General features: G+C 32.3%; 1 protein-coding gene across 2 annotated transcripts; it reads right to left on the reverse strand.

Annotated features, from left to right (window-relative positions):
* Window positions 1–220: 220 nt before the first annotated feature.
* Window positions 221–26,638, reverse strand: LOC113511807 (serine/threonine-protein kinase ATR). Of its 2 annotated transcripts, none has more exons than XM_026895529.3 (29): window positions 26,346–26,638; window positions 25,749–25,874; window positions 23,639–25,085; window positions 22,572–23,111; window positions 20,786–22,256; window positions 20,135–20,337; window positions 19,264–19,400; window positions 18,999–19,088; window positions 18,089–18,273; window positions 17,715–17,830; window positions 17,523–17,626; window positions 16,912–17,102; window positions 15,930–16,069; window positions 15,472–15,627; window positions 14,675–14,901; window positions 14,029–14,182; window positions 13,500–13,610; window positions 12,671–12,837; window positions 11,583–11,712; window positions 10,738–10,901; window positions 10,024–10,180; window positions 7,659–7,898; window positions 6,711–6,948; window positions 5,308–5,553; window positions 4,260–4,416; window positions 2,641–2,705; window positions 1,882–2,065; window positions 1,238–1,421; window positions 221–497 (listed from the first exon to the last, which is right to left on the reverse strand). In XM_026895529.3, exons 1-29 carry the CDS (start codon window positions 26,480–26,482, stop codon window positions 369–371), a joined length of 7,596 nt encoding a protein of 2,531 aa, XP_026751330.2. In that variant the 5' UTR covers window positions 26,483–26,638; the 3' UTR covers window positions 221–368. The 2 variants fall into 2 exon arrangements, with proteins under 2 accessions (XP_026751330.2, XP_031765193.2); XM_031909333.2 differs by having other exon boundaries at window positions 22,998–23,111; window positions 26,346–26,637.
* Window positions 26,639–27,030: the final 392 nt, after the last annotated feature.

Genomic DNA, 27,030 nt, shown 5'->3' on the forward strand with positions numbered 1-27,030 from the left:
TCATGATTGTATCTTTTGACTTTTATGAAATTAAGTGCATACCTAAGATAAAATTTTGGAGAATTTAACTCTTATGATTGGTCTAATCTAATTTTCACAGTCTAAACTCATCTATTTACGAATCTTAGTGTAACATACCTTCAAATTACTATTTGCTCATATATCATCACTCGTCATGTAAAAAATGGCCCCATAAAGATATGAAATAGAAAAACAAAAGTAGAATTTTCTTTCAAATGTATTAATCATGTAATTACAATCAATAAGTAAAAACAAGAATGACGTCGTACAATTAACACAGCCTTCTTACTTAAATATTACTGGGTTGTAACACGGAAAGGCACAAAATTATAATTGTTTCTTCTTAGTTACAAAAATGGTCCCCATCCTATATACATCTGACAAAGATTATGAATGCTGGTGGCTTCGACGATCAAATGCTCCACTTGTCCTTCCGGCGATAGCGAAAGTGACAATTGTTTATTTTTCGTTTTCACCTGTAATGTCATTAAATATTTGAATTAAGCAATTATGACCACAGCGATTAGTTCCACAAGACAATGACTAATCTTGACTAAAATCATTACAGAAGTATTTCGATTAAAACAATAAATCGGTTGGCAATAGTTTAAACAGGTTTTTTCTAATCTAGTTGATTTTTTTTATGACCATGAAATGGAAACTTCGCCTGCACCATCGGTATACGGACGCACCAGGGAGATATGTGAGGATGAAGTAAGTTCAGTTGGCCCATCGTGACGAATTGACGAGGACAGCTTCTAAAGGGGTTGTCTTATGAGAGTATATTACTCAGTATCCCTCGAATGATTTTTTTTATGCAACTTAGAATGACATATATGCTGACGGCCTAGTTAATGGAAACTGGTAACTGTCCCCTATAGACATGAGCAGTGTCATGGACATAACAGAGTATACTATTTCGCCCATGATACTCCCCATGTGTTGCCATTCCTGAGTACTCAGGCGTTATTCTTCTGTACCCTGTAAATTCACTGCCATATCTCAACCTTAAAAACGAAACACAAACATGCAAACACAACTGCTTCACAGTAGAAACACGAATGGGATAGAGGTTTCAAGCAAACGATTTTTGTACAAAGTCTCCATCTGGTTGCCCATATTTCAAGACACCACGATCCAAATAAGAAGCATAGTATAGACAAAAGTCCTATTTACTTTAACAAACATATTATTGCATACACAATAACCATCTCACCATGCCGTTAAGCCGCTGCCGTATGTGCATGAGATGCAGTAACGCCTGTTCGTTTGTCCGTTCGGCATCGACGGATCGGGCGTGACCCCATGATACCAGCGGATCGTATACAAACGGTCCAATCACTGACATCAATGCCGCAGTCTGCGCACGCAGAGCACGCATCACCGCCTCGCAGCTTTTTCTAAATTTAAATAAAGGCATTTAAATGGCAATCTTTTTGTGATTAACCTGAACACAACGCCATCTAGTTTTAAATTAAGCAGATCTTGTATAATGGATATAAACAAATGATAATTTGTTTTATAAATAATTTTAATAATAAACAAGCTAAAGATGTATCTAATAGAAGAATAGAATAGTAACCGTCACCTATAAACCATATGAATAATATCATGGATACCACATAATACAATGCGGTACTCGTGGATTATACCATGGTGTTATGCCTCCGTACTCTGTAATTTCATTGTCATATACCACCCTTTAAACCGGAACACAGTCATGTAAACACTATTGCGAGAGAGGTAGTCATACAGCCAACTTCTGTACAATGTCTCCCTCTGGTGTCATCAGGGACAACCTATATTGTAAACAGGAATAATCAGGTTCCATTATTATATATTACATTTTAAAAAAATTACCTAAACATGCCTTCATGTTTCAGCGGTCCCATAGCTGCCTCCATGTTGTGGGTAAGCCTGAAGGGTACCCTTTCGGGCCACTCGAAGGCCTCGCCCTTGTTGAAGAGACAGTTGAAGTCCACGTGTACAGTATCACCATTTGTGGAATCAAACGATATGTTCTCACCATGTCTGTCACCCAGTCCTGGGAAATAAACAAATTACTTAATGAGCGTTTTTACCGTAACTTATACATTCATGCAAACGTCGAAATTATCTAACATACATACATTCATACATACAATCATACATACATATCCGTCAGACCTGTATCCTCTTTAGGTAGACGGAACGGCAAATGTTCTGATTCAAACAGAACTCTTTCTCTTCCTCCATATTCATCAACCTCTTCATTCAAGCTCGCCGATTACGGATTCTTTCAAAACTTTCAGTCTTTTTTTAGAACATCACCTATTTGGTCGACATATATCCGTCTAGGACAGCCTTCACCGACATCTCCATTATTATTTAAGGATAAAAAAACAATATTTCTAATTTAATCTTTAATAATAAGATAGTATTAGAATAAATGAATTATAGGCTCATAACAGACAACGCTTTAACATATCGACTGCATAGATTATTAAATAATCTTTGGTAAACATATTGTGTCAACTGAAAACCAATTTACAACTTTAACAAAATAATCAGACAGAGTAAATTGACAAATTGAATTAACATTTTTGGAGGTCTCTGAAGACAAAACATTGAATATCATACCTAAAATATAGCCGACCATAGACATAACGGCTGTGGTTCTAATATAGGCCGACCTGGCTTGGTACCTGCAACCAATAAAATAAATATTATTGTATAACTATTATAAACTAAATTTACTTGAGTTACAGTGTTCTAAAATTCATCTGAGCAATTTATTTAATTATTTAAATTTTATTGACCAATATACTCGTAATTTGGTACAAAACAATTCACATTATGTTACGTATTTTTACTAAAAAGCAAGAAGAAATCATTTGTTGTTGTTGCGATCTTAAAGAGAAACCTAAAACTAAAACCTATTTCAACTACCACACTGTTTTGTCACTTTTTCAAATTAGGAATTTAGCACCAAAGAAAGAAACAAAACAGTTCAATAGCTAAAATGGATGTATGAGAAGTTTTATATCACAATGTTATTATTCACTTATTTTTTTATATAACTGAATTTTCATTATAAAGCTAGTAAAGAAAGAGAGAAAACATTAATCCTCACACTAAAACAAACTTTTTATAAAATATATTGAATTTTATTAAATAACGTGAACTAACGTAAATATAATAAATGAAAATACATTTATTATATTTATTTTCGTTAATTAGACTTCAGTGGCATAATATCAACATAGTCAACTGCATAAGGAGACGATTACTTACATCCATATATATATCCATCAGATATACCATTGTTTATCTATCCCATTAAATTAGACGGTAACTTATTACGTTGTTAACATAATGTGACATTCTCAAAAATGTATTCCGTCGACAGTCCACACAAAATATTTTCAATATTTCTGTGTTTACTTACTTCATAGTTAGCATGGTCGCAATGGACACGACAAATTTGTCATAACAGTGATAATATTGTGGGAAATATGGTATACGACGTTTAAATAAATCTGTACGTAATGTCTTTCTTAGAAGCGGTATTAGTTGTAAATCATCGCGACATAATAACATACACATATGTTATGTTGATGTATATGTAACTATTTATGGAATGGAAAATGTTTTGTTATATGTATTACCTTTATCTTACCTATATAATAAAATTTTAACTAGACGATGTCTCTACGTAAAAAATATCTAACAAAAATTTATATGAAAGTTCTTAATGGAAGCCAAAACCAATAACTATACGAATTTATCACTATCTGTCACGTTTCAAGGTCACGCAAAAACCACTGCACCAAATTGAACGTACCCAGTTTTCACAATTGTGTTTCTGAAGGACTAATTTAGAATCTGGTGTATGCTTTATCTTGATACTCTAACTAGAAATGATCTATTTTATTGACTTTCCTACTTCCAAAATCCAAATGTACGAAAGAGCGGGTATAAAGCTAGTTACAAATAAATAGCTAAAACGGGATTCATAATTTTTAGTCTTATTAAGAATTTTCACGTAGACAGATTGACCAATATTTATAAACACTATAATAGATTTTTGATACCAAGATTTCTCGATTTTATAACGTACTTACAATAATGTTACCCTCAATTTTGCAGACATTTAGTTTTAAATTTGAATCCATATGAAGCCAACGGTTAAGTTAACGTGAAAAATTCGAAACTTTTTGTCATCAAAATAAATTCAAATTAAAAATACAAATAATCACCATCCATATGGATCGGCGAACACCCGCCTGAACCACTCCTGGAACACAGGGGGATGCCTACGAAGCAACTGCTCTTCATATATCCGCCTTTTCTTCTCCACTGGATCTTTGTTAGAGCACATTAATTCTTTAAGCTCTCGATTACTTGTGTGAATCCCTATAAAGATAAATCAGTTTAATTGTGATTGACTTGTAGCCGAAATAATTCAAGAGGTCTCAATTAGCCAATATTACCCATTTTATATGCTAATTTCGTTAATGTTAAACTATTTTGATTGGGGGGAAAGAGATTGTTAGTAATGAAGACTGAGAATCCTATTGCTAGCAATATACCCTACCAGATCCACCTTCTCGCGGTTCTTCCTAGAAACTATCATGGTTAATTCCTGATGAATTCATCATGATGGGCTAACTGGCCTGTTTTCATTCTCATCTATCACCCTTCACTGGTACTCCGCCAGTGTATCCCGTTAGTGCAGACGGGGTTACCATACCATTTTCACTCATCAAAAAAAAACCGATTTTGATTATTATCTTTTTGTACGAATACTCACCATGCTGGTCTCACGGGACGTTGGTCAAGATTGAAGAAACGATTTAACTTCTCTAATATATAAGAAATTATTTATGAAATCAACCAGAAACATAATTAAAACTTCATGATACAAGTGTTGATATCAATTTTGTATATAGTAACGACTTTGCATAGGCTTATCAGTCTAGTTACTGTGGCACACTTACGAAATGATCAATTAATTACTTCTGTATTTTCCTTCTTATTCTTTTTTTTTTTACGCATGTATCTATTATCATCGTCATCATCATATCAGCCCTTAACGGTCCACTGCTGGACATAATCCTCCCCCTTGGGAGGTTTTGCCAGTAGTTGCCACGCTTGGCACGCGGATTGGCAACCGCAGTCAGGCTTTAGATATGTTTTGAAAGGTATTTATTTAAATCTGTTGTTATTTTTGTGTTCTAAGTAATGCAAATAAATTATATATCTATCTATCAGTCTCATTTACAAAAAAATACTCATAAATATAACCTTTTTGTTTATAAATGTGCATCAGTATAGGCCTGAGTCCGACCAAGTTTGGCACCCACTCAATAAGGCCACACTCTTCATTCAACGGGAGCACACTGTACGTCCTGATGTACAAACGGCGGCGGCGTGTCTCCGGCGCGTCCTGCAGGAACCTGTTCACCACCCCATTGAACTCCATGAGGCGATAATCCTTGCGAAGGTCGTCACGAGGCTTCAACATTATTATGTAGGCTTTACCATCGGAACCTGTTTAATACAAAGCAAAAATATAAACAAATTACATGTTTTATATGTAATTTGACTAATAATGTTATGAGACCCTAAAATATTTACTAAGACATTCGCCTCAATGGATAATATTAATCAATTAAGTGCAGGAAAAAAATTTATTAAAATTACACGGTACAAAGACAACACCTTCATGGGCGATACAGTATACTATGTTATATCCATGGTATTGTTCATGTCTATAGATAACATTACCACTTTCCATAAAATTTCATAAAAATCAGTTGCATAAAAAAATGCCGTACTTATTAAATCAAATAACATACCATAAACCCTACCATAAAAATCCAAAGGATTGATATTTTAACATTTTTAAACGGTTTGTTTTATGTAATTTTAACATAAAATTTGAGCTTCGTTCGGCCCCGAAATAACGGAAAATATTTCATAGTAGGCCGTCTGGTCCCACCAGCTAGCAACGATACCACTAAACCCATTACTTTAAACAAGCTCATAAAGTCAAATCTATTTAATGCCAACTTATATAACTAAAATGACATCCATAGAAGTAATAAAGTTAAAAAAAGAAAATTATAAATCATATTTATCATCGTATTAGGTAAGCATAATTTATTTAATCTCATAAGCCAACACTTAACACAGTTCAACGTCACAGCGGACTTCTTAACCTTGTGCAATGTTACTATTTACAAGTTGGTTTTGTCGCGTATTTACTTGTGCTCTAAGTAAACAATATAACAATGTAACAATCTACACATGAGAATTTATGTCTCCTATAACAGAGATAACCTTAATCTACAAGTATTCAGTAACAAATATAAAATAACCAAAACAGAAGTAGAAATATTATTAAAATATGAAAATAATATTGACATAATTGTGTGATGGAAAAATTTCTAAGCGGGTGAGAAAAATAATAACAATTATTATAACAATTTGCAATGAGTAAATTGCAAGTTGTTATAATGCAATTAGTAAATAGTATAATCATAAATAAATGTGTAGCAAAACAAGAGAGTGAGAGAGAGAAAGATTTATTTTTTATTTATTTATCTACAAAAATAAGAAATACAGTAAATAAGTAAGTTGAAATAATACAAAACATTATTATGATACTAGCCATTAGATAAAATTAAAAACCTTAATCTACTAACCTCTCAACGTCACCTTCCTAGGCTTCTGGAGCGATGGCAGTATACTGATATGTTCCTCGATGCCGGCTATATACACGGGCGGTTCCACAGGTATGTTAAAGTCGATACGCTCTTGTCTCGCCGCCTTTGAAGGCAAGACTATCTTGCAGAACTCTTGAAATGGCATCATTATATGGCTGAAGTTCTCACTGGCAAGCAAGCGAGGCAGGGTGCGAACAAGGGCAGACACGGTTGTTGACTGTTGAGACAATAATGTCGTTAATAAGGAATGAGTAAAGGAAACCTAACGAAAATCAATGAATCTAAAATAAAATTTAAGCTAAATCCCTATTGACCGCATAATATAAAGACAAAATGTACCCTATATAGTAATCTAAGAATGGCCCATTTGTATCTATCATTCAAATGTCCATTAATTTTTATCGTTCACAACAAAACATTTTTTTTTTATACGACTTAGAATGGCACACAAGCTGACGGCCCACCTGATGGAAAGTGGTAACCGTCGCTTATAGACACGAACAGTACCATGGACATAACATAATATACTGTTTCGCCCATGATACTCCCCATGCGTTGCCATTCCTGAGGACTCAGGTGTTATTCCTCTGTACCCTGTAAATTCACGCCATATCCCACCCTTCAAACCGAAACACAGCCGTGCAAACACAACTGCTTCACGGTAGAAATACGAATGGGACAGAGGTACCCAAGCAATCAAACTTTCAGAAATATAACCCATATTAGCTTTTACCCGTTCCTTCTTTCGCGCAACCGGAATATGTCCACTGACCAGAATAAACAGCAGTTTATGTCCTTCTTGATCTCATGTAGCACACGTATACTAAATTTCAGTGTTTAGTGTAACTATTAAGGCGGTATCACTTTCACATATATAGTATTAGTAAGAATTAATAAGGTTTCTCAAACCACAAAATTCATACTCACCGTGGCACTACTAACAATCGGCTTATTACACAGTTCTATCAACTTCTCAGCGAGCTGCGTGAAGTCGCTGACCAGTTTCAGCATATGGGGCTCCTTGAGTCGAGGGTCGGCAAATACATCGGCACAGCGCTTTATACGCTGCGGGTACGCTGACCTGATCACGCACATCATCATCCATAGCGTGTGTTGAGGGTACGCCAGTATCAATTTCACTATTATAGCTTTCAACTGGAGGTACACCTGCATAACGAGGAGGGAAAATTGTTAGTAATGAAGTTTTCCTTGTTGTAAGCATTTTACCTTATGAGGCCGACCTCCTTGCCGTCTACCTGAAAACCATCGTGGTTAGTTTCTGATAAATTAATCACGATGGGCCAACTGACCTTACCTTACGAGGATGAAGTCAGGTCAGTGCAGTTCAGTAAACCAATAGTAGGGCGGGAATACAAAAAAAAAAAATATCTATATATATATATATATATATATATATATATATATATATTATACAACTTAGAATGGCAAATAAGCTGACGACCCACCTGATGGAAAGTGGTAACCGTCGCCTATAGACATGAGCAGTACCATGGACATAACAGAGTATACTGTTTCGCCCATGCGTATATATACCCCCCATGCGTTGCCACTCCTAAGGTGTTATTCCTCTGTACCCTGTAAATTCACACCATATCCCAACTATCTATATAACAAGAAAACAATAAAACCACAAAAAAGTACCAAAATTATATAACTATTAAAAAGTTGCGAGCATTATTTGACTCAAATAATAATCTCAACTTTCAAACAATTCGTAGCCGCCATATTATTTAATTTAGCCGTGTGGTCCGGGCATAGAATAGGCCACCACTTCCTTTACCGTGGGTGTAATAAGAGCCGACTACGGAGGGCGAGGGATGGGCAGCAACATCCCTCTTAAAACATCTCTAAAGCCTGACTGCGGTTGCCAATCCGCCTGCCAAGCTTGGCAACTACTGGCAAAACCCTCCAAGAGGAAGGCTTATGTTCAGCAGTGGACTAAAGGCTGAGATGACGACAACGATGATATTATTTAATACTGCCATTTAATAATTTAATTCTATTTTATTGTTTATTAAACACAAGGCATGCTGTGATTGCCTATAAATGTGAGAACAGTTAGATCTAATCTACCAGTGTATTGTATTGAAATGTTTAGCTGTATCTTATGTTGGTGATCCTATAAATAAATAATCAAATATTTAATTTCTCATAACACACGACCTCCTTTGACTTATTAATATACCCTTGGACTGTCACGAACCTAACAATAATTTAATGATGACATTCGTAATCCTCTTAACAGTCCCAACTTTCTTCGTAGTGTCCAATAAAATTAGCGACTAATATTAGTTTTAGATTTAAAAACCCAATAAAACCTAAGCTCCAGACTACGTATTCTATCTTTAGATATTAATATTTTATACAATATTCTATACAGGAAAATTGCTTATTTAATGGTGAACTTAGTAACTAGATTAAAACTTTGGAAAAGTTATGAAACTTCGTTACTATTAAATAGGCTAAAGAAACTCGCCGATACGAAGGCGACGATAATCTTTTTCTACCCATTATTTTTTATTACCGTCTCTCAGTACAAGATAAAACACTTCAAATTTTAATACCCTTATTCATAAATATGTCAAACGTCTAATAAATCTATTTTAGCCATCAGTGTTTTTTATTTCAAGTTAAACATTTTAATTTGAAACAAAATTATATTACAGCATATATCTCAATATATATGAATCCTTTGCAGTGTGGTCCTGGCATAGAATGGGCCACTTCCTTTCCCGTGAGTGTCGTAAGAGGCACTTAAGAGAATTTAATGTTCGACGGATGGGAGGCAGGATCCCCACTAAAACATCACCGAAGCCTAACTGCGGTTGCTAACCCGTCTATCAAACGTGGTAAATACTGGCAAAACCCAAGAGAAAGTGTTCAGCAGTGGACAATTAACAGATAATATGATGATAATGATTGTTTGTTAGAACATACAATACATATTCAAATGAAATTAAATGAGTTTATTTGCATTAAACAGTCTTAAAATTGTTAACAAAAGCCACACAGTGCTATTTTGGCGACTGTTTAATTGCCTTAAGTGACGTATAAGCAAGCAAATATTTACATTTTATAAAAAAGCGAAAAATCAAAATATTTCAGTAACAAACAGAATAAAAACCATCCTGTTTGTATGAGAAAATGTGGATCCTGTGAATGGCTATGAGCAACAAAACAAAGTATGTTAGATTAGCTAGTTATTTAAAAGTTGTAAAAAAAAGAGTTGTTGCTTATAATGCTACAATTTTTTATTAAAGTATACTTGTACCTCTTTAACTGGGTGACAAATTCTTGACACAATCTGTGAAAATGCAGTCAAATATAAATAAATAGGCAATCTTTCGGAATAAGTTTTTATAATCTCCGTCATTTGCGCCAATATTGTATGTGCGCTTGTATCCACTGATGTTACCTCCATGTCCAACCTGTAAACAAATTACCACTGACTGCATTTTGTGTAATTGAATTATGTTGTTTCGATCTAAAATAATCATCCTTGTTATTATTTATAACCTGAAAATGAGTTTATCTCTTAGCACCTTAACAGTTCAACCGATCGTCTTAAAATTTGATATGTATCTACTATTTGAACAAAGGCTACTTTTTATCCTGATCTACCTAAACATTCCAATAACATAAACGGACTTTTTTTTTAATTTGGGACTGCATACTCTATCCTCGGATATGTTCGTTGTCCAATTTCTTACACACATTTAGAAGATAAATTAATACAATTATAAATATTATTGCGATACCTACCCACTTCTATCCATTCTCCTTTAATCAAAGGTTGTCTGTAAGAGATTGCCCTAGCGATAAGATCGCCTTTTGTACCTTTATATACCTGTATACTTCAATCTGTATTTAAGTTACTGTATTTCACTTGAATTATTTACTTGTCATTGTATATTTTTGTCTATGGTGCAATAAAGAGCTAAATAAATAAATACAAATTATAATTATCTATTTAAATTGAACTAACCATATAGACAGCATTCTAGGCATGCTCTGATATAAATACTTGTGCCCGTACTGTAACGCTTTTCCATAGCTATCGAGGGCGTACCGCTTCCGCATCCACATAATGCTGGGATTCGATGCATTTTCGCCGCTGCTTACTTTCTCGTAGTATGAGCCGAGGCAAACCTATTACGTTAATATAAATTATTATGCTTACTTTTCAAAACGCTAAACCGTAATGTTATTACTTACAATTATCGTACTATTAACCTGAAATCTGAATATTAAAACACTATACAAGGTTTTCGAACAATTTGCATCTCTGAGACATGAGACTAATAGGTTGTGTAATGTATTAATTCTAGTACCAAAGAGTTTGCTTGCATGCTGTGTTCCGAAACTTACAGATTACTGTGACTTAAGTTGTATTCGGAGTCACAAGGTTCGCTCAAGTATGACTGGTGTATATAAAATAGCCATCATGCACCATAAATGTATACTTGACAACTACACACCGACGTACAACAATAAAAAAATAAAGACATGGAAAATTATTCCATTTTCAAATTTATTTATATTTTTAACCGATTTCAAAAAATAAAGAGGTTCTCAATTAGATTGTATTTTTTTTACATTTGTAACCTATAACTTTTTCAGTTGTAAAGAGATTTGAAAAATTATTTTTTATCTGAAAAGATATGTTTACAAATTGGACCCATAGAAATCTTATCGAAATCGGTTCAGAAATTAAGTTTTTAAATCAAAATAACTGGTTTTGCCATAATTGAAGACGGTTTTTTTTTTTGTGGAACATAATTTAAGTAATAAATCTTCTAGTGCAAATATAATATATATAATCGACAGTACCAAACTCTTTTCCCACTGTTTGAAGACGTCCACAGATTCCTTGTAGTAGCCGATATTGACATCGACATCAACGTTGGTAGTCTCGTCGTTGTATTTGGCTATCAAAAGTTTCGCTTTGGCACATGTTTTTCTGTAAGAAAATACAAATATATAACAAGTGTATAACTATCCGAAACCAAAGGATGGTATATGTCAATTAATCAAAGATCAAAATATACAAAAAAAAATGGTTTGATCCTTCATACAAACACTTGACTACACTGTATACTATGTGATGTATTTAATAACATTCGAATTTTGTTCTTAAAGAAAGTAATTAAAATTCAATCATATTTTGTGCATTGAAGATTGAAAATTGTGATAACCGATATTTAACACTATTTGTTATAAAATAAAATTATTGACGAGACTTTTAAAATAGAAGTCAATCCAATAATTGTCACTTTTTTTAGTACATGAATAATATATTTTTTATATATATATAACACAAGGGGCCAAACGAGCATGCTGCTCACCTGATGTTAAGTGACTACCGCCGCCCATTATCACCCACAACACCAAAGGCATTGCAGGTGTGCTGTCGACCTTTTAAAAAGGAATATGCTCTTTTCTTAAAGATCATGATGTCGTATCGGTTCGAAAATACTGCTGGCTAGAAGTTGATTCCAAAGAGTAGTTGTGCGTTGTTGTTTTTTCTATATTTTTAGAGACTATTGCCGCAAATAAATTGGGTAGATATAGGAACTATTTTAATAATAAACTAGACACTGTATATAATGGGTTTTTTTAAGAGCAACAAAAGCCAAAACAATGTTTTTTCGAAATTTTGTCTATTTTACATATACATACGGTATTCAGTTTTATTCCTGAAGATGTAACTTAATAACTGAAATGCGCTTTACCTTAATAAACTGTTTTAAAATGTTCTTATGTAAATCTATATCATTGGTTTTCCTACTTCTGAAATCCACGCATACAAAGTAGTGGGCAAAAAGCTAGTATAAAATAAAAAATCTTATATCAAACTTTTTTATGAAAATGTTAATTTTTCCGAATACTATCACTGATTTTAGTATTGAATTAACTACCTCTGTTCATTATTTAGTTGTTCAATATTAGGGTAAGCATCATCCAATCCTCTACGCAGAGTGGTGAAGGCGTGGTCATGCTGCCCACGCGCCCAGTACATCTTTGCCTTCTCTATGAACAATTCCTCTGGCTGATACTCTTCTGCGTTCAGTATATACATGTATGACTGGAAATAAGGGGTTTATTACAATATATGATCACCACTAAATAGTAAGTAAAAACCACTGTATTTCATTCCTAGGTGTTGTAGAGAGACTAAGAGAATAAAGCTCAATAACATACAGGGTGTACCGTAAGTAGTGGACCAACGGGTTATGGGAGATAGTGAGACCTATTATCTAACAATAACAACAACAAAAATACTAAAATTTCTAGTCCTAGGTCTTGTAGTTATTAAGTTATGCTTTGTTTTCAAAATGTGGTGAGAATATCATCCATGTAAGCTAAATATTAAATTTAACTCTCAACACTTTCAGTGACTTACTTATAGCTTGGAAATAAGAAAAATCTTACTTTATACCTTAGAATTATACCTTTTTGAAATATACCTAGAATTATACCTTTTTTTATAATTTTTCTTGTCTATTGCAATGAATTGGATACGGTTTTCACAGTTGTGTCTAGGAGGTCTTACTTAAAATCTAGTGTACGTTTCATCTGGATACGCCATTTAGAAGTCTATTTCATTGATTGTCCTACGTCTCAAATCGATCCATACAAAGTAGCGGACAAAAAGCTAGATATTTGCCAAGTATGTGCTAAAAAACCGTACCCAATTGTGAAAATGAGTTGTTATAGTTATACAAGATAAATCGTAATCATATTTACCTGCTGAAATATACCAGCTTTGCGGGCATGTTTCGCACTCTGTAACCAAAGATTTCCTATGCATGATTTCAGCCTGTTCGCGGTCATAGGATGAGTTGGCTCCAACAATTCCTAAAAATAATAAACTTAAATCAAATTGCGGCTTCAGACGCGTTTCCTCCCGTGAAACTTCTCTGAGATCACAAGATTTTCTCTAGAAACTAACCATTAAATCCTAGATCCTAGTGTTACAAGCTTTCATAGATTACAGCATCGACTACTATGATATACAAAGAAATAACAGTACCCTTTATCATCAGATGTAAGTCACCTTTTTGGTTTGTATCTTAAGTTTGTCATAAAGCGTTATTATCATACAAACCACCAGTATTTCATTAGGTTGATTTATTCTCATATACATGATAGTAAATTATTTTAGTAATAATTGATAATCGTAATACCCTAACTTCATAACATCATTCATAAACACTATAGATTACTAATCAGTTATGAATACTAATAATTGCTATTATTAACTGTATGAACTTGCCTGTGTTTGTTGCAAAAATATTCTCCGTATTCTTAACAATGGCTCAATTGTGCGTACGTCAGATTGCACAACTGAAAGCCTTCGACGCCATTCGTCTAATAACTGATTTATTATATCCATCCCTTGTCTATCGCCATCATTTATATTTTTAAGTCTACAAAAAAATTTTAATGATATAATTATATATACCTATATAAAGCAGTAATATAATAAATTACCTATAAAAAATTCAAACAAGATTTATTATATTAAATATTTTAAAGTAACTATTTTTACAAATACAACAATAATATCACATTTACTCTAATACTCTTAGACAGCTTTATTACTATACTAACAATTTTCTGCTACTTTGCCTACATGCATCAGTATATAAAATATCCTGTGTATTAAGATATAACCTATCCGTCTACCAAATTTCATTCAACTCCATTCAGTTCCGTTTAAGTGTGATTGAGTACAACATACAAACACCTTTACAAATTTTCACATTTATAATATTAGTTAGATTTAAAAAATACATAAGCTACTGTCCATTATTACAAGGACAAGTCATGGGCGTTGCTTGATATAATAATTGATGTATTTTATGACTATTATGTGGATATATCTAGATATATGTCAATATGGACATCTTAATACAAACTTTGTAAAAACTTCCTCCATGTGGCCGGCCTCTGTAACTATATGTAGCCCTAGTATACTCTGATAGCCCCCGCGAAGCGCCCCCTCTCCTTGCCCTTCGCAACCAACTTGTGCCAGAAGCCTGCTCCTCGTCTCTCTGCATGACGATAAGAACCCTTCGTGATCTTGGGCTCGGAACGAGAGGAGAATCCGACCCATCAGTAATCCCCAGTTCTCTCTACCCGCTGGCTGAAATAATTACAAAATAAAAATATTATTATTTCTCTATCCATGCCATCGCATATATAGAACTCTTCCAGATATAGACGGAAGACAAAGTGACAAAGGTTTATAATAAACATGTAAACCAAATGTACCTAAATAATAATCTATCTCCTGCTTTCTCCACTTTCATAATTCCTATTATGTTTACACAGACTGCTCTCTTGGGTTTTAAAATTATTATTTTACTAGTGAGCCGCGCACGAGTAGATAGATAGAAAGACTTTATATTAGCTTTGATAAGCAAATTTTTGATACTTTGGATAACATTATTGTAATTTTCAATAGAGGTCTATAATTTTTGTAAAATTTAAATCTCTGCTTATTACTCGCTGATAATAAAGCATTCTATATGTGAAAGAATTTTTATAATGGTTTGAATAGTTTTTGAGTTTATTAATTACAAACAAACAAATGTATTATGTATGTATGTATACATACATACATACATACATAATAAATTAAAAATTACAAGACTGGAATAAAATGTAATGGTGTAATTGCCAATTAAACTTAATTAGATAAACATATACTCACTACAGGTTTCTTGGCTAATTCCTCGAGTTGTTCAAATCGCCCCAAACGCCATAGTGGTTCTGCTGCAAGCTCCATACATTCCTCAGAATCATGTTCACTGAGCAATCGGTATGCTGTAAATGGTTGGTCCAGACCCAAATAGCAGTCTATCATCCCCTGTATCGACAACATAATTCCAAAATTTATCACTGTTTTTTTAATTCCATTAAAATTATCATTGTTTTCCAATAAAACATATATAAAAAAATTAATAAAATATTTAGAATTCAGAACTATAAATACCAAAAACAAAGCCAATTTAAAAAAAAGAATTGTCTCCCAAATTAACCTAACCAAAAATAGAACCTAAAACATCATCATCATGAGGCTGTTGCAAAAATTCTTATATTTATTCAAGATTTCCTATGATCCTACCAAAACTTTATTAATTAAATCTAAACTGTATTATTTAATCATACTTGTAAACTATGAGTATCCAATTGGCCTTCTTGCGCTAGCCTCTCGTAACACAGGGCAGCATCTTGCAGTCGCCCAGTCACCACTTGCGCCAAAATTAATTCCTTCAGTGAAGGCTCAGACCGCTGTATCGATAATATACCTAAAAATATAACAACTATCATTACAGTGCAGATGTAAATATACATTAATGATAAACTTCATAGAATATTTCCTAAATTTGTATAATCCAATAAATTGATTAATAACTACAAAAAAAATACTCAGCAACTATATATATATATATATATATATTTTATACAACTTAGAATGGCAAAGAAGCTGACGGCCCACCTGATGGAAAGTAGTAACCGTCGCCTATAGACATGAGCAATACCATGAACATAACAGAGTATACAGTTTCGCCCGTAATACCCCCCATGTGTTGCCATTCCTGAGGACTCACTTGAGAGGATTCACGCCATATCCCACCCTTCAAACCGAAACACAGCCGTGCAAACACAACTGCTTCACGGTTGAAACACGCATGGGACAGAGGTACCCAAGCAATCTACTTTTGTACAAAGTCTCCCTGTGATAATACTGATAATATATTTTAATATACATATACTTTACCTGGCTTATTGAAATATAATTCATTTATTAGTCAAAAAGAAAATTTAATTTAGTTATTTTGAAGTTGGCTGCATGAGCACCTCTGTAGCATTAATTTTTCTGTCATCAAGCAACTGTGCTTCACCGACTTTATTTCGATTCGAAAGATAGATATAGCAGTTAAATTATTAGGTAAGGTGTACATACACATTAGTCCTCAGGAATGGCAATGCATGAGAAATACTATAGGTGTCATGATGTATTAAACGATTTTCATGATACTGTCCACATATATAAATGGAGGTTGAATACCACTTTTCGCCAAGAGAGACTTCATAAACTTGTTAGCAATTCTATGTCGTAAAAATTATTTAAACTAAAATGTGTTACCAGCTACAGAGTCGGGTTCATCTAACAGTGCGTAAATCTCGGCCAACAACGGCAATTGTTCTTGCATTCTGTCTGCCCTCTCGTCCATATATAACTCTAGATACTGCAATGCACGTTCAAGCTCGCCACACATAAAGTTCCCGCGAGCTATCGCTAGCTTGTCAAATTTCTCCAAGAAAGAAGCTATTGCCCTGAAACATTTAAGTTTTTTTAATAAAATTGGGATATCACAGCTATATAGCTGCAATATCTCTATCGACTATCAAATATATAATATCGAAGTAAATAACCCGATCGAAATGAGTTTGAATATTCGAACAGTATAAGCGATAGTGAAATCGGTATAGATATCAAAACAGTACCCATACTTATTTTTTAAACCAAGTGCTTATAAGCGACATGACACAATTTATACCTCTGCAAAAGCGATGATAAGTTCGCGTTACTGTATGCGCGGTACTAAGCCTCCATATGAACAGTTGTTCCTCTCTTAAACTGAAAAAGCGTCCTACACTATTTATTTCTGGTAGAGGGGGCCCAGGATCTACTGTTATAAGATAATATTTATGATGTGCTTTTAAAAATGTAATGAATATTATTTATAAACTTACTTATAATTCTGACTCTCAAGAGGTCTTTGCTTTGAATAACACCATTCCAATAACCACCTATTTAGAAAGTCCAACAGTGTGTACACAGTTTTACTGCATTTACTCTGTAATGTAATGCATATAATAAAATATATAGAATATTATATTTATACCAACATAAAATAAGTATGGTACAAGACTTCTTAAACTGACCTGATTTCCCTCTTCAGCTTGTACTGAAGTCACACTGGGCGTCATTCTTATGTGCCGTAATATTTTATACTTACATCTCTCTGTCATGAACTGTTCATTTTCGAAATTCTCCAAACCTTAAAATTATTTACAAGAAAATAAGTTGTTTTGAGCAAAAAAAAATTATTTTCATATTTCAAATTATTCATTTTGACATCCCTGAACAAATAACTACAACAATTCTAGGAAATGAAATGAATATTTATTTGCCAAAACACTTTTACATCGATGATTTACTCTACAAATTACACACTAGACATGCAATCCTATATCGTGTAATTCGTAATGCGTTTTTTTTGTATTTGTGTGTACACAAATAGTGTTTTAATACATACCAATTACAGCTAATATCTCCTCTTGTATATACTGGTTGTTTGTCTTTGACATAATGGCGTGCAACAATGCATACGGTAGGAACAAGAAAAGTGTTCGGACGTCACGACGCATGCTCGGGTGGACAGTGCGCAATAGTTCGCGTACATTCTCCGACTCTATCAGAGGAATCAATTGGCCAGCCCAACTGAAAATTATGAAAAATTGAAAATGAAAAAATATTTATTTCGTAACAAAATTGATACAATACTAAGATAGTTTCTGTGACCTTCTAGTAAGTGTTATCACCTGTATCAGAAGATCATGCTAAGTATTACGCTAATTATAGCATATATATTACCTAACTCGATATTTTAGTGGTTTTACATTGCCATGTGAGGTCAATAGGATTCAGATTTGAATCCTGGACTATACAACCACTTATTTTCATGACTATGTCTGCTTGTATTGATCTAGGCGTTCTTTGTGTATAATATTAATATATTTACAAGTACCTCAGTCTATACATAATTAAAGATCGTATCCAAAAAAAAAACCAACTTTGTGACAATTCAATTGTGACAAAACCAGCTATTTTAAGCTAAAAATTAAACTACTGAACCGATGTTTATAAAATTTATATCCTTTTAGATAAAAAAAATCCAAATCGGTTTAGGACTGCCGGAGTTATGAGGTAACAAACATAAAAAATATACAAACAAATTGAGAACGTCTATTTATTAATAGTTTCCTTACTGACCCCATTCCAAGTCAAATTGATCAACCTAAAATACCGTTTTTGTTAATTATCTTGATATTTATCATTTTGTAAAAATTTTACCACAGTATTCACATAAGCACTTTAGCACATACAAAAAATAAATGTGGCATGTATTTTTAACTAAAACATACTATGTATAGATTAGAACTTACTTATGGGCCCACTCCAGAAAAGTTGTGGCGTATATTGAACCAAAAAGTGGATGAGCTTTCTTTGGCTGTGATGGATAAGCCAGTGTGTATCTGAAAATTGTGAAAATATAAGTAATGTACGATATTAGCATAAATTTTATATCAAGAAAGACACAAGTCTACCTTTACAAAATCTCTAGATCATAAAAATAAAATCATCTTGATTTTGAAACTAATAACTATCTAACTAATAATTAACTGTCTAATTTACAGCAATAATAATTACCTGGAACTCAATAACGGAAACATTATTTGATGCATGTTTTCTGGAAAACTGTACCACACTTCTTTTTTGCTGCCAGTAGGTGATATATCGTATATTTTTAATATTTCTTGAATTGTTAACGCATAACAATCCATGTTCTGAAAAAAAATATATATTCACCTAACTTTACAATATCATTTTATAAATGATTGCTTAAAAATATTCAAAATTATTATATTTTATACAAGTCTGAACAGATTTCCACAATTCTTTTCAAGATAGTAACTTTACTATTTCAAAATAGTTAAAGTTAATATTCACATGTTAGCCTTATGAATATCGAAACTGCCATTTTACTTTGCGAAACAAAAACTCTTTATAGATATGAAATTCCACATTTTAAATTGAAATATTTTCAATATAATCTATAATACAAAATATTTTCTTGATAATTATTCTGCGTGTATGTGTATTGACGTATGTAATGACATCACCTTTATGTAAATAATAATAATCTTATTATTTCTTATTTTTCATATATACCAATAGATTACAGTCATTGCGATCATAATTTCATTTTATTTAATTACAATATTTAATTATTATATTGTACAATATATTATATAACTATTATTATATTATTAAATAATACATTAATTATTAAAATACCAATTGAAATCATTTTAAAGAATTATAAAATGTACTTATGTCGTTTAAAGACCATCCAAAGGTGTTATTACAAAAAAAAAACTTTTAATAAATATGTCTGCCTAGGGAGGAAAACTATGATACCCCATACAGTACAAATTTTATTGCACAATAACAAATAATAATATTTAATAATATCTATGAAGAAAACATTGCTAAAATTATGATGATGACAATGCATTACCATAGTATCCTTCTCGTATTGGAATGCCCTAGTGAGTTCCACTAATGCTGTAGCAGCGAAGCAGTTCTCGCCTATAGTGAAAGCAAACGGCGACCTGTCAGGCTGCACGTACTGCCGTGGCAGGTGGCCAGCTTCTATCGCCCCGAGCTGGCCAAGGCAGGCACCGCTTACAGCGCTAACATTCACATCGCTGTCTTTACAACCTGTAACATATAAAAAAATACTTCTTGTACATAATATTTGCGCTGCCTAAATGTATGATAAGATGTATAATGCGAAACACTCTCTAAATGAAATTACTATTTATATTAATATATTATGATAACATTAAATTGAGTTCGAAACTAATAAAAAATCCCAAAATTTAAAACTAAATAAAGCTGACATAAATAATTACAGCATTAAATCAATTAATCGATTTTTTTTACTTGTACTACTATTAGACAAAACCGTCGTCATCATCATCACTATTAAACAGTCTACTTATAAACTCATATCAATCTTTTTTTTGTTTACATTTTTATTAAGTTCTTTAAAATAAACTATAAATATATTTTATCTAAAAACTTAAATTTATGATTCAAAATATGTAAAGTTCATAAGATATACATTACAAATATAATTTATTTGTAATCTGTAAAAGTATCTTACCTAAAAGCAATGAGTCTATAAGCTCAACCATAACAGCATCAATAGTCTTGCCTCCAAATATAGCCTTATGTATTTCTGTTCTATTACTTTTTAATAGTTTGTCCAAATTAGAAAAAGCATATGCTTTAATACTTGGTATATCTTGATTCAAATGCTGCAAATACCATTTAATTTTATCCAAAAATCCCTCAGGCTGTGTTCTCTTCACATGCTTTTTGATAACCTTTTTTACTTTCTCTGATATTTTAGTATCTTCTAAAAAGAATAGATCAGAGATATGAGAACTCAACAAATTCTCATTATTTAGAATGAGATACTGGAATATTTTGTTAATTTCATGTGGAGCATAATCAAATTGCTGCATCAATGATACTGCTAAACTTGATAAGAGAGGTCCAAGTGATATAGTATCAATATTGTGGATGAACGCTCCCCATGCTTCTGCCAAAATCTTTGGAAATTCTTTCGCTAAGGGCAAAGCTGATCTAAGTGTAGCCAGAATTTTAAACCTCAACGGAGTTAAATACTTCGCTCCCATTAATTGAATAATGTCAGGAAAGCTTTTTAACGCCTTCCTTTTGACTGACAATGCCACTTTAGCATTCACTAATTTGTGATCAAAATACGCTAGTACGCCGAGAAATTTTGGATTCAAAAAGTCGGCTATTTGCGCTGTACTCATATTAGTATTAATATTAGATGTTGATACATCGGGATCGTGACATGCTAGGTATCTACAAGCATTCAGCACTTTCTCGGGATTGCAACAATACTGCAATAGAAATTCTGTTAAGATCACTCTAAAATGTTTCTTGATCAAATTCAAAATCGAGGTCTTCGTCAATCTTTCGCTTACGTCGAAGCACTTCTTGGAAACTTCAGCATTTTCATTTAAATAAACATGAACATATATATGAGGAAATCTTTCAGTTAAGAAATCCGAAACTGAGCACTGTACTAAAGACGCAATTTCTTCTATCATAGATGGCACTTCTTTTATCGTTACCGAGTATGGCATAAGGTATGGAAGGAAGTGATGTACATCTTTTGATATGAAATCTCTATAACCAACAAAGCCAAATGCCCTAACAACTTTCAGTAGCGAAATGGCGAACTCTTTTCCATTATACAAACTACATTCCACAAAAAGCCTGCAGTAATCCTTCTTATACCTATGATATACTTGGTTAGGTGTATATCCTTGAATTTCGCAAATTTCTCGTAGATAAACAACAGCTTTAGCACCTAGAGGGCACTGTGGATACATTATAAAATAAACCAAGAGTTTCGTAGTTGGTAGTAAAACTTTCTCATTGCGACATTTTCCAAATCTTTTAATAAGATTAATAGTATGAGTCTGTTGATTGTAATCATTTTTTTCTAAACAGAATTGAGTCAATTCTACAAGCAACTTAATACATATATTAAATGCTGTCTCTTTATGCGACTTCCACTCCTCATCTGTATCCATCTGCAATACAATATATTATTAATACTTACGTTTGACTTTGTGGTTTAAAATCTAAACTGCAAAAATGACAGGGTTAGCACATAAATATAACTCTGAATGTTCTTCTAATAATCCAATTAATATTATAAATGCGAAAGTTTGTAACAATGTATGCATATTTCATGCAAATACTACTATACAGATTTCAATGAAATTTGATACACAGGTAGGTTACATCCTAACTCAACACATATGATACTATATATACTAATTGACGCGAATGAAGTCGCAAGATACAACTAGTATAAAATATAAACATATATAATATAAACATACCATAATGTTGTCTATAAATGGGGTAAAGATTTTTAATACATTTTCACAATTTTCTACATTGAGTATATCTGATGAGACTCCATAGTCGAATACATAATAATGGTTGCAAAACCTTCCTAAGAGATCCCAATATTCCTTACTGTCCACATTCGAGTACTGTTTGTAATTTAAAAATTTTGAAAATAAATTTCTAAGACCATTTAAAATTGATATATATCCAGTATTAGTCTGAACATTCTCTGATGCAAGTTTAATGTGTCCACTACTACTATTTCTCTCTTGTATGTGACAATTGGAACATATTATGCAAATATCTATAGAATTATTTTTATACAAGGAATGTCCCTTGTTATTCTTTGAAGAGCTGACAATAACATCAAAACATCCTAAAGACATACAACCAATTGCTGGCAAAACTTGTATTACTTTACTCTGGATCTCCTGATCTTTTGTTAAAAAAGCTGGCATTAAAACTTCACTAATCAATTTACTAGCTGAAACTCCTTTGGTTAATAACAGAAGCGGGCATATCGAAATTATCTGAAAAAAAAGGAAATATAATTAATTAATGCAAATTAAATAGCCTCTTCGTTAAAACTAAACTAAAACCCATAAACATATGATTTATTTTCTAGATGTAGAAGAAAAAATAGCCTACCCTGTCCAAAAATCATCCTAATACCCTGATAAAAAGTTTGAAAAACAATTTTGTAACATGTTGTACTTAGCTCCATAACACCTCAACCAATTATCATAAAATTTATTGTACACATACTATATGGTATGAAGAAGCACATAAACTATACTATAACTATTTTTTTTATAACACAGGGATTAAACTATCATGCGGCTCAGCTGATTGTACTACCGACTACCGCCGCCCATGATCACCCGCAACACCAAAGGCATTAAAAGTGTGCTGCCGGACTTTTTAAAAATATGCTCTCATATACATTATATAATTTAGTTAATCAACATATCCTAGTCATGTGGACAAAAGCATGTAAAACATATAAGATTAGTTGTATGTCATTAATTATAAGTATTAGCACTAATTAAATACCTACTTCATTGTATGCACTTGTTCCTTTATTTTTCAACAAGTCTTTTGCCAGAAACGAAATTATTATATTCCAACTTTCACTTGGCTTAGTTTTTAAAACGATTCTTGTAGTCATTATGGATGTTAGCATCACCACCTTTAATTGCTGAGAATACATGGCTAAGTTAAGTTCAGTAAATTGTGACATATCCTGGAGGCATAAGATTTGTAATACAGTATTATTTTCTGCACCATTTAAAGTCTCACAAAGAATTACTGTGCTATATATGATATCCATAATCATTTTTGTGCAACTGGTGTTTTCAATTATCTTATTTTTATTTAATTCAATAACTTTCAATAATGTCTTCCATGTAGAGAGAACACTTGCTTTATCCAATATATATGAAGTTTCTGATGAACAACCATCATTAAGAGGGATTTTACTTTGCAATAAGACATTTTGCAAAATATTTAGAACACTGCAACATCTTTTTAAATTATATTCAATTACTATAAAATGTGTATGACAATCCTCACAACTTTTTAAGGAGTGTAAAACAAATAAAACTTGATTATACTCCCAGCATTCTCTAAAATTCCCTATTTCTCCATGGTCTTTTCTTTGAATATAAGCTAATATATGTTTGCTATAATAATCTGAAAGTACATCAATCTCAGAAGCGTCCTTATTTTCAATATTCATTATATCTTTTGGAAAATCTATTTTTTCACTTAATGACATACACTGGAGTTTTATTTCCTTTGTAAAATTTTTATTGTTATTCATCCTAAGAATTGCTAAGCAGATATTCAATAATGTTTCTTCATTATCCCTTTCCATATTTTTAAATGTGATATTTAAAAATTGTAATAACAATGAGTTGAAGTTGTTCAAATATATTAGGTCAATTTCACATTTTTCATAATAAACATTGATAGACTTTATAATAGCCTCCACAGATTCAAGTAAATCACTATAGATTTTAGGGAAAATGTGATGGAACCTGCTTAGTGATACTTCATTAAATATTTTTAATAAGTTCACAAAAAACTTAAATGAAATCAGTTTTAAATCTACATTATAATTATCAAGCATATACAACACTTTGTTGAATACCAATTCATATTCATTTTTGGTTCTATCAATATTCAGAGAATTTGCTGATATGCTTTCTGAGAGTAATTGCAATAATAATTCAATCAATGTTTGACATGTAGCCAGATTGTTCACTTTTACAAATATTGGTTCCAAATTTAACTGTGTACTAGGTATATCAATCTGGGCAGGCTTAAAATTGTCAAGCACTAATTCTGTATGTTGGTTATGGCTTGTATAATCCTTGTAATAATTTATCAATTTAGTTAATATATCAATATACTCCGAGTGTATTTCATTAAAAAAACTGGCACCATTTCCGCTCAGTATATTCAAAATCTTCAACTGTGCATCTTTGCTAGATAAACATATCCTGGAAATGCATATCCATCTATATTACTACAATCCAAACTAATAATATAAAGACAAAGATAAAGAGTAAGATAAAACTCAAACTACACTTAATGTGTTTTAAAAATTCTTTCACAAATGGGAAACTACATTAACAATGAGTAACATGAGCTATATGTATTTTAAAAAAACCTACATATTCTGCTTAGAATATTGCTATTTGTTAATTTTTATTTTATACAACTTAGAATGGCAGACATACTGACGCTCCGCCTGATGGAAATTGGTAACCATCGCCTACAGACGTGAGCAGTACCATGGACATAACAGAGTATACTGTTTCGCCCATGATACCCCCCATGTATTGCCATTCATGTGGACTCAAATGTTATTCCTCTGTACCCAGTACATTTATGTCATATCCCACCCTTCAAATTGAAACACAGCCACGCAAACACAGCTGCTTCACAGTTGAAACACATATGGGACAGAGATACCCAAGCAATCTACTTTTGTACAAAATCTCCCTCTGGTAATAATAATATAATATAAAACGATCTTGTATTCTAACACAATAATTTTGTATTTAAGTAAGAATAATTGACTTTCTTGCAAAATTTCCTCAACAAAAAACATTACATTTATAAAATAGAATATAAATGAATAGAATGATTGGGATACCTACCTATCAAGTTCTTTTACAGACCAGATGTAAAACAATCTTCCAATTAACCATGTATTAAAAGCACTATAATAAAAATCTGGATACTTTGAAGAGCCAGGCCGTGGTACAAGAACTTCAGAAAAGTCTCTGAAAATAATTATTGATAATTATAAGTTAAAGTATACAGAAATTTTTATATTCATTTATTCTGTACACAAATTAATATAAGCTTATAGTTCTAAAATATTGACCATAACAGTTTATTTAACTGCAAACTGCCCAGTTAGATTTATTCTACAAAGAATCTATGTTTGTATATTTATTTTTCCTCTTTATCCAACAGTATCGTAACAGTTTTAAAACAAATAATTATTTATTCAAAGTACAATACAAAATTGTCTTGATTAAAAATTAGGTTACCTTTTTTTATTCTTTATGAATATGCAAGTCTTATTTATACAATTAATAAAATAATGTGTAATTTTTACAACATACAAATACTATGCGTTAATAAGTATTTACAGGAAAAGGGCAGTATACTTTCTCTTCTTAGTAAATTATGACAAAAAAAAACATCCTTTAGACCTTTACTACTCATAAAAAAAGTAATATACTTACCCTGATAGCTTTAAAATGGAAGTTAATAGTCTATCTAATCCATCAGCAGCAAGCTCCAAGTTATTGAACAAAACCATAGTCGGCGCATTGAACATTTGCCATACAGTAATTGGTCCATCACGAATCTGGTCATCCATTACTAATAAACATTAATTCGCTTTACAGACAGGAATTCAAATATTGTTAAAGATGAATTTATTATGTTTATTATATTTATTATCTTTAGAATAAAAAATACAATCTAATAATAAAACGAGATCGTTTTGTTGATCGTAGGTGAAGGTGAATGAAACAAGTTGATATTGACATTAAAAAATTTAAATTATTAATGTTCCCGCTAAAAAATATGTCACCGTGACAGCAAATGTAGATTATATAAAATAGCTAGAAATTAAACAGCTAGTCAATAGTACTGGGGGGAAAGGGATTGTTAGTAATGGAGTTTGACAGCCCCATTGCTAGCAATATGCCCTATCAGGTCGACCTCCACGTGGTTCCCCCTGGAAACCATCGTGAACAATTCTTGTTGAATTCGTCACGATGGGCTAATGGCCTGCTTCATCTCCTCACCTATCACTTTTCACTGGTGCCCCGTCGGTGTACACCGATAGCGCGGGTGGGGTTACCATTCCATTATCATCAATTAAAAAAAAAAAAAAAAAAAAAAAAAAAAAAAAAAAAGTCA

Source organism: Galleria mellonella, unplaced genomic scaffold, assembly GCF_026898425.1.
Source record: "Galleria mellonella isolate WM207_F2 unplaced genomic scaffold, CSIRO_AGI_GalMel_v1 utg139, whole genome shotgun sequence".
Classification (NCBI taxonomy): domain Eukaryota; kingdom Metazoa; phylum Arthropoda; class Insecta; order Lepidoptera; family Pyralidae; genus Galleria; species Galleria mellonella.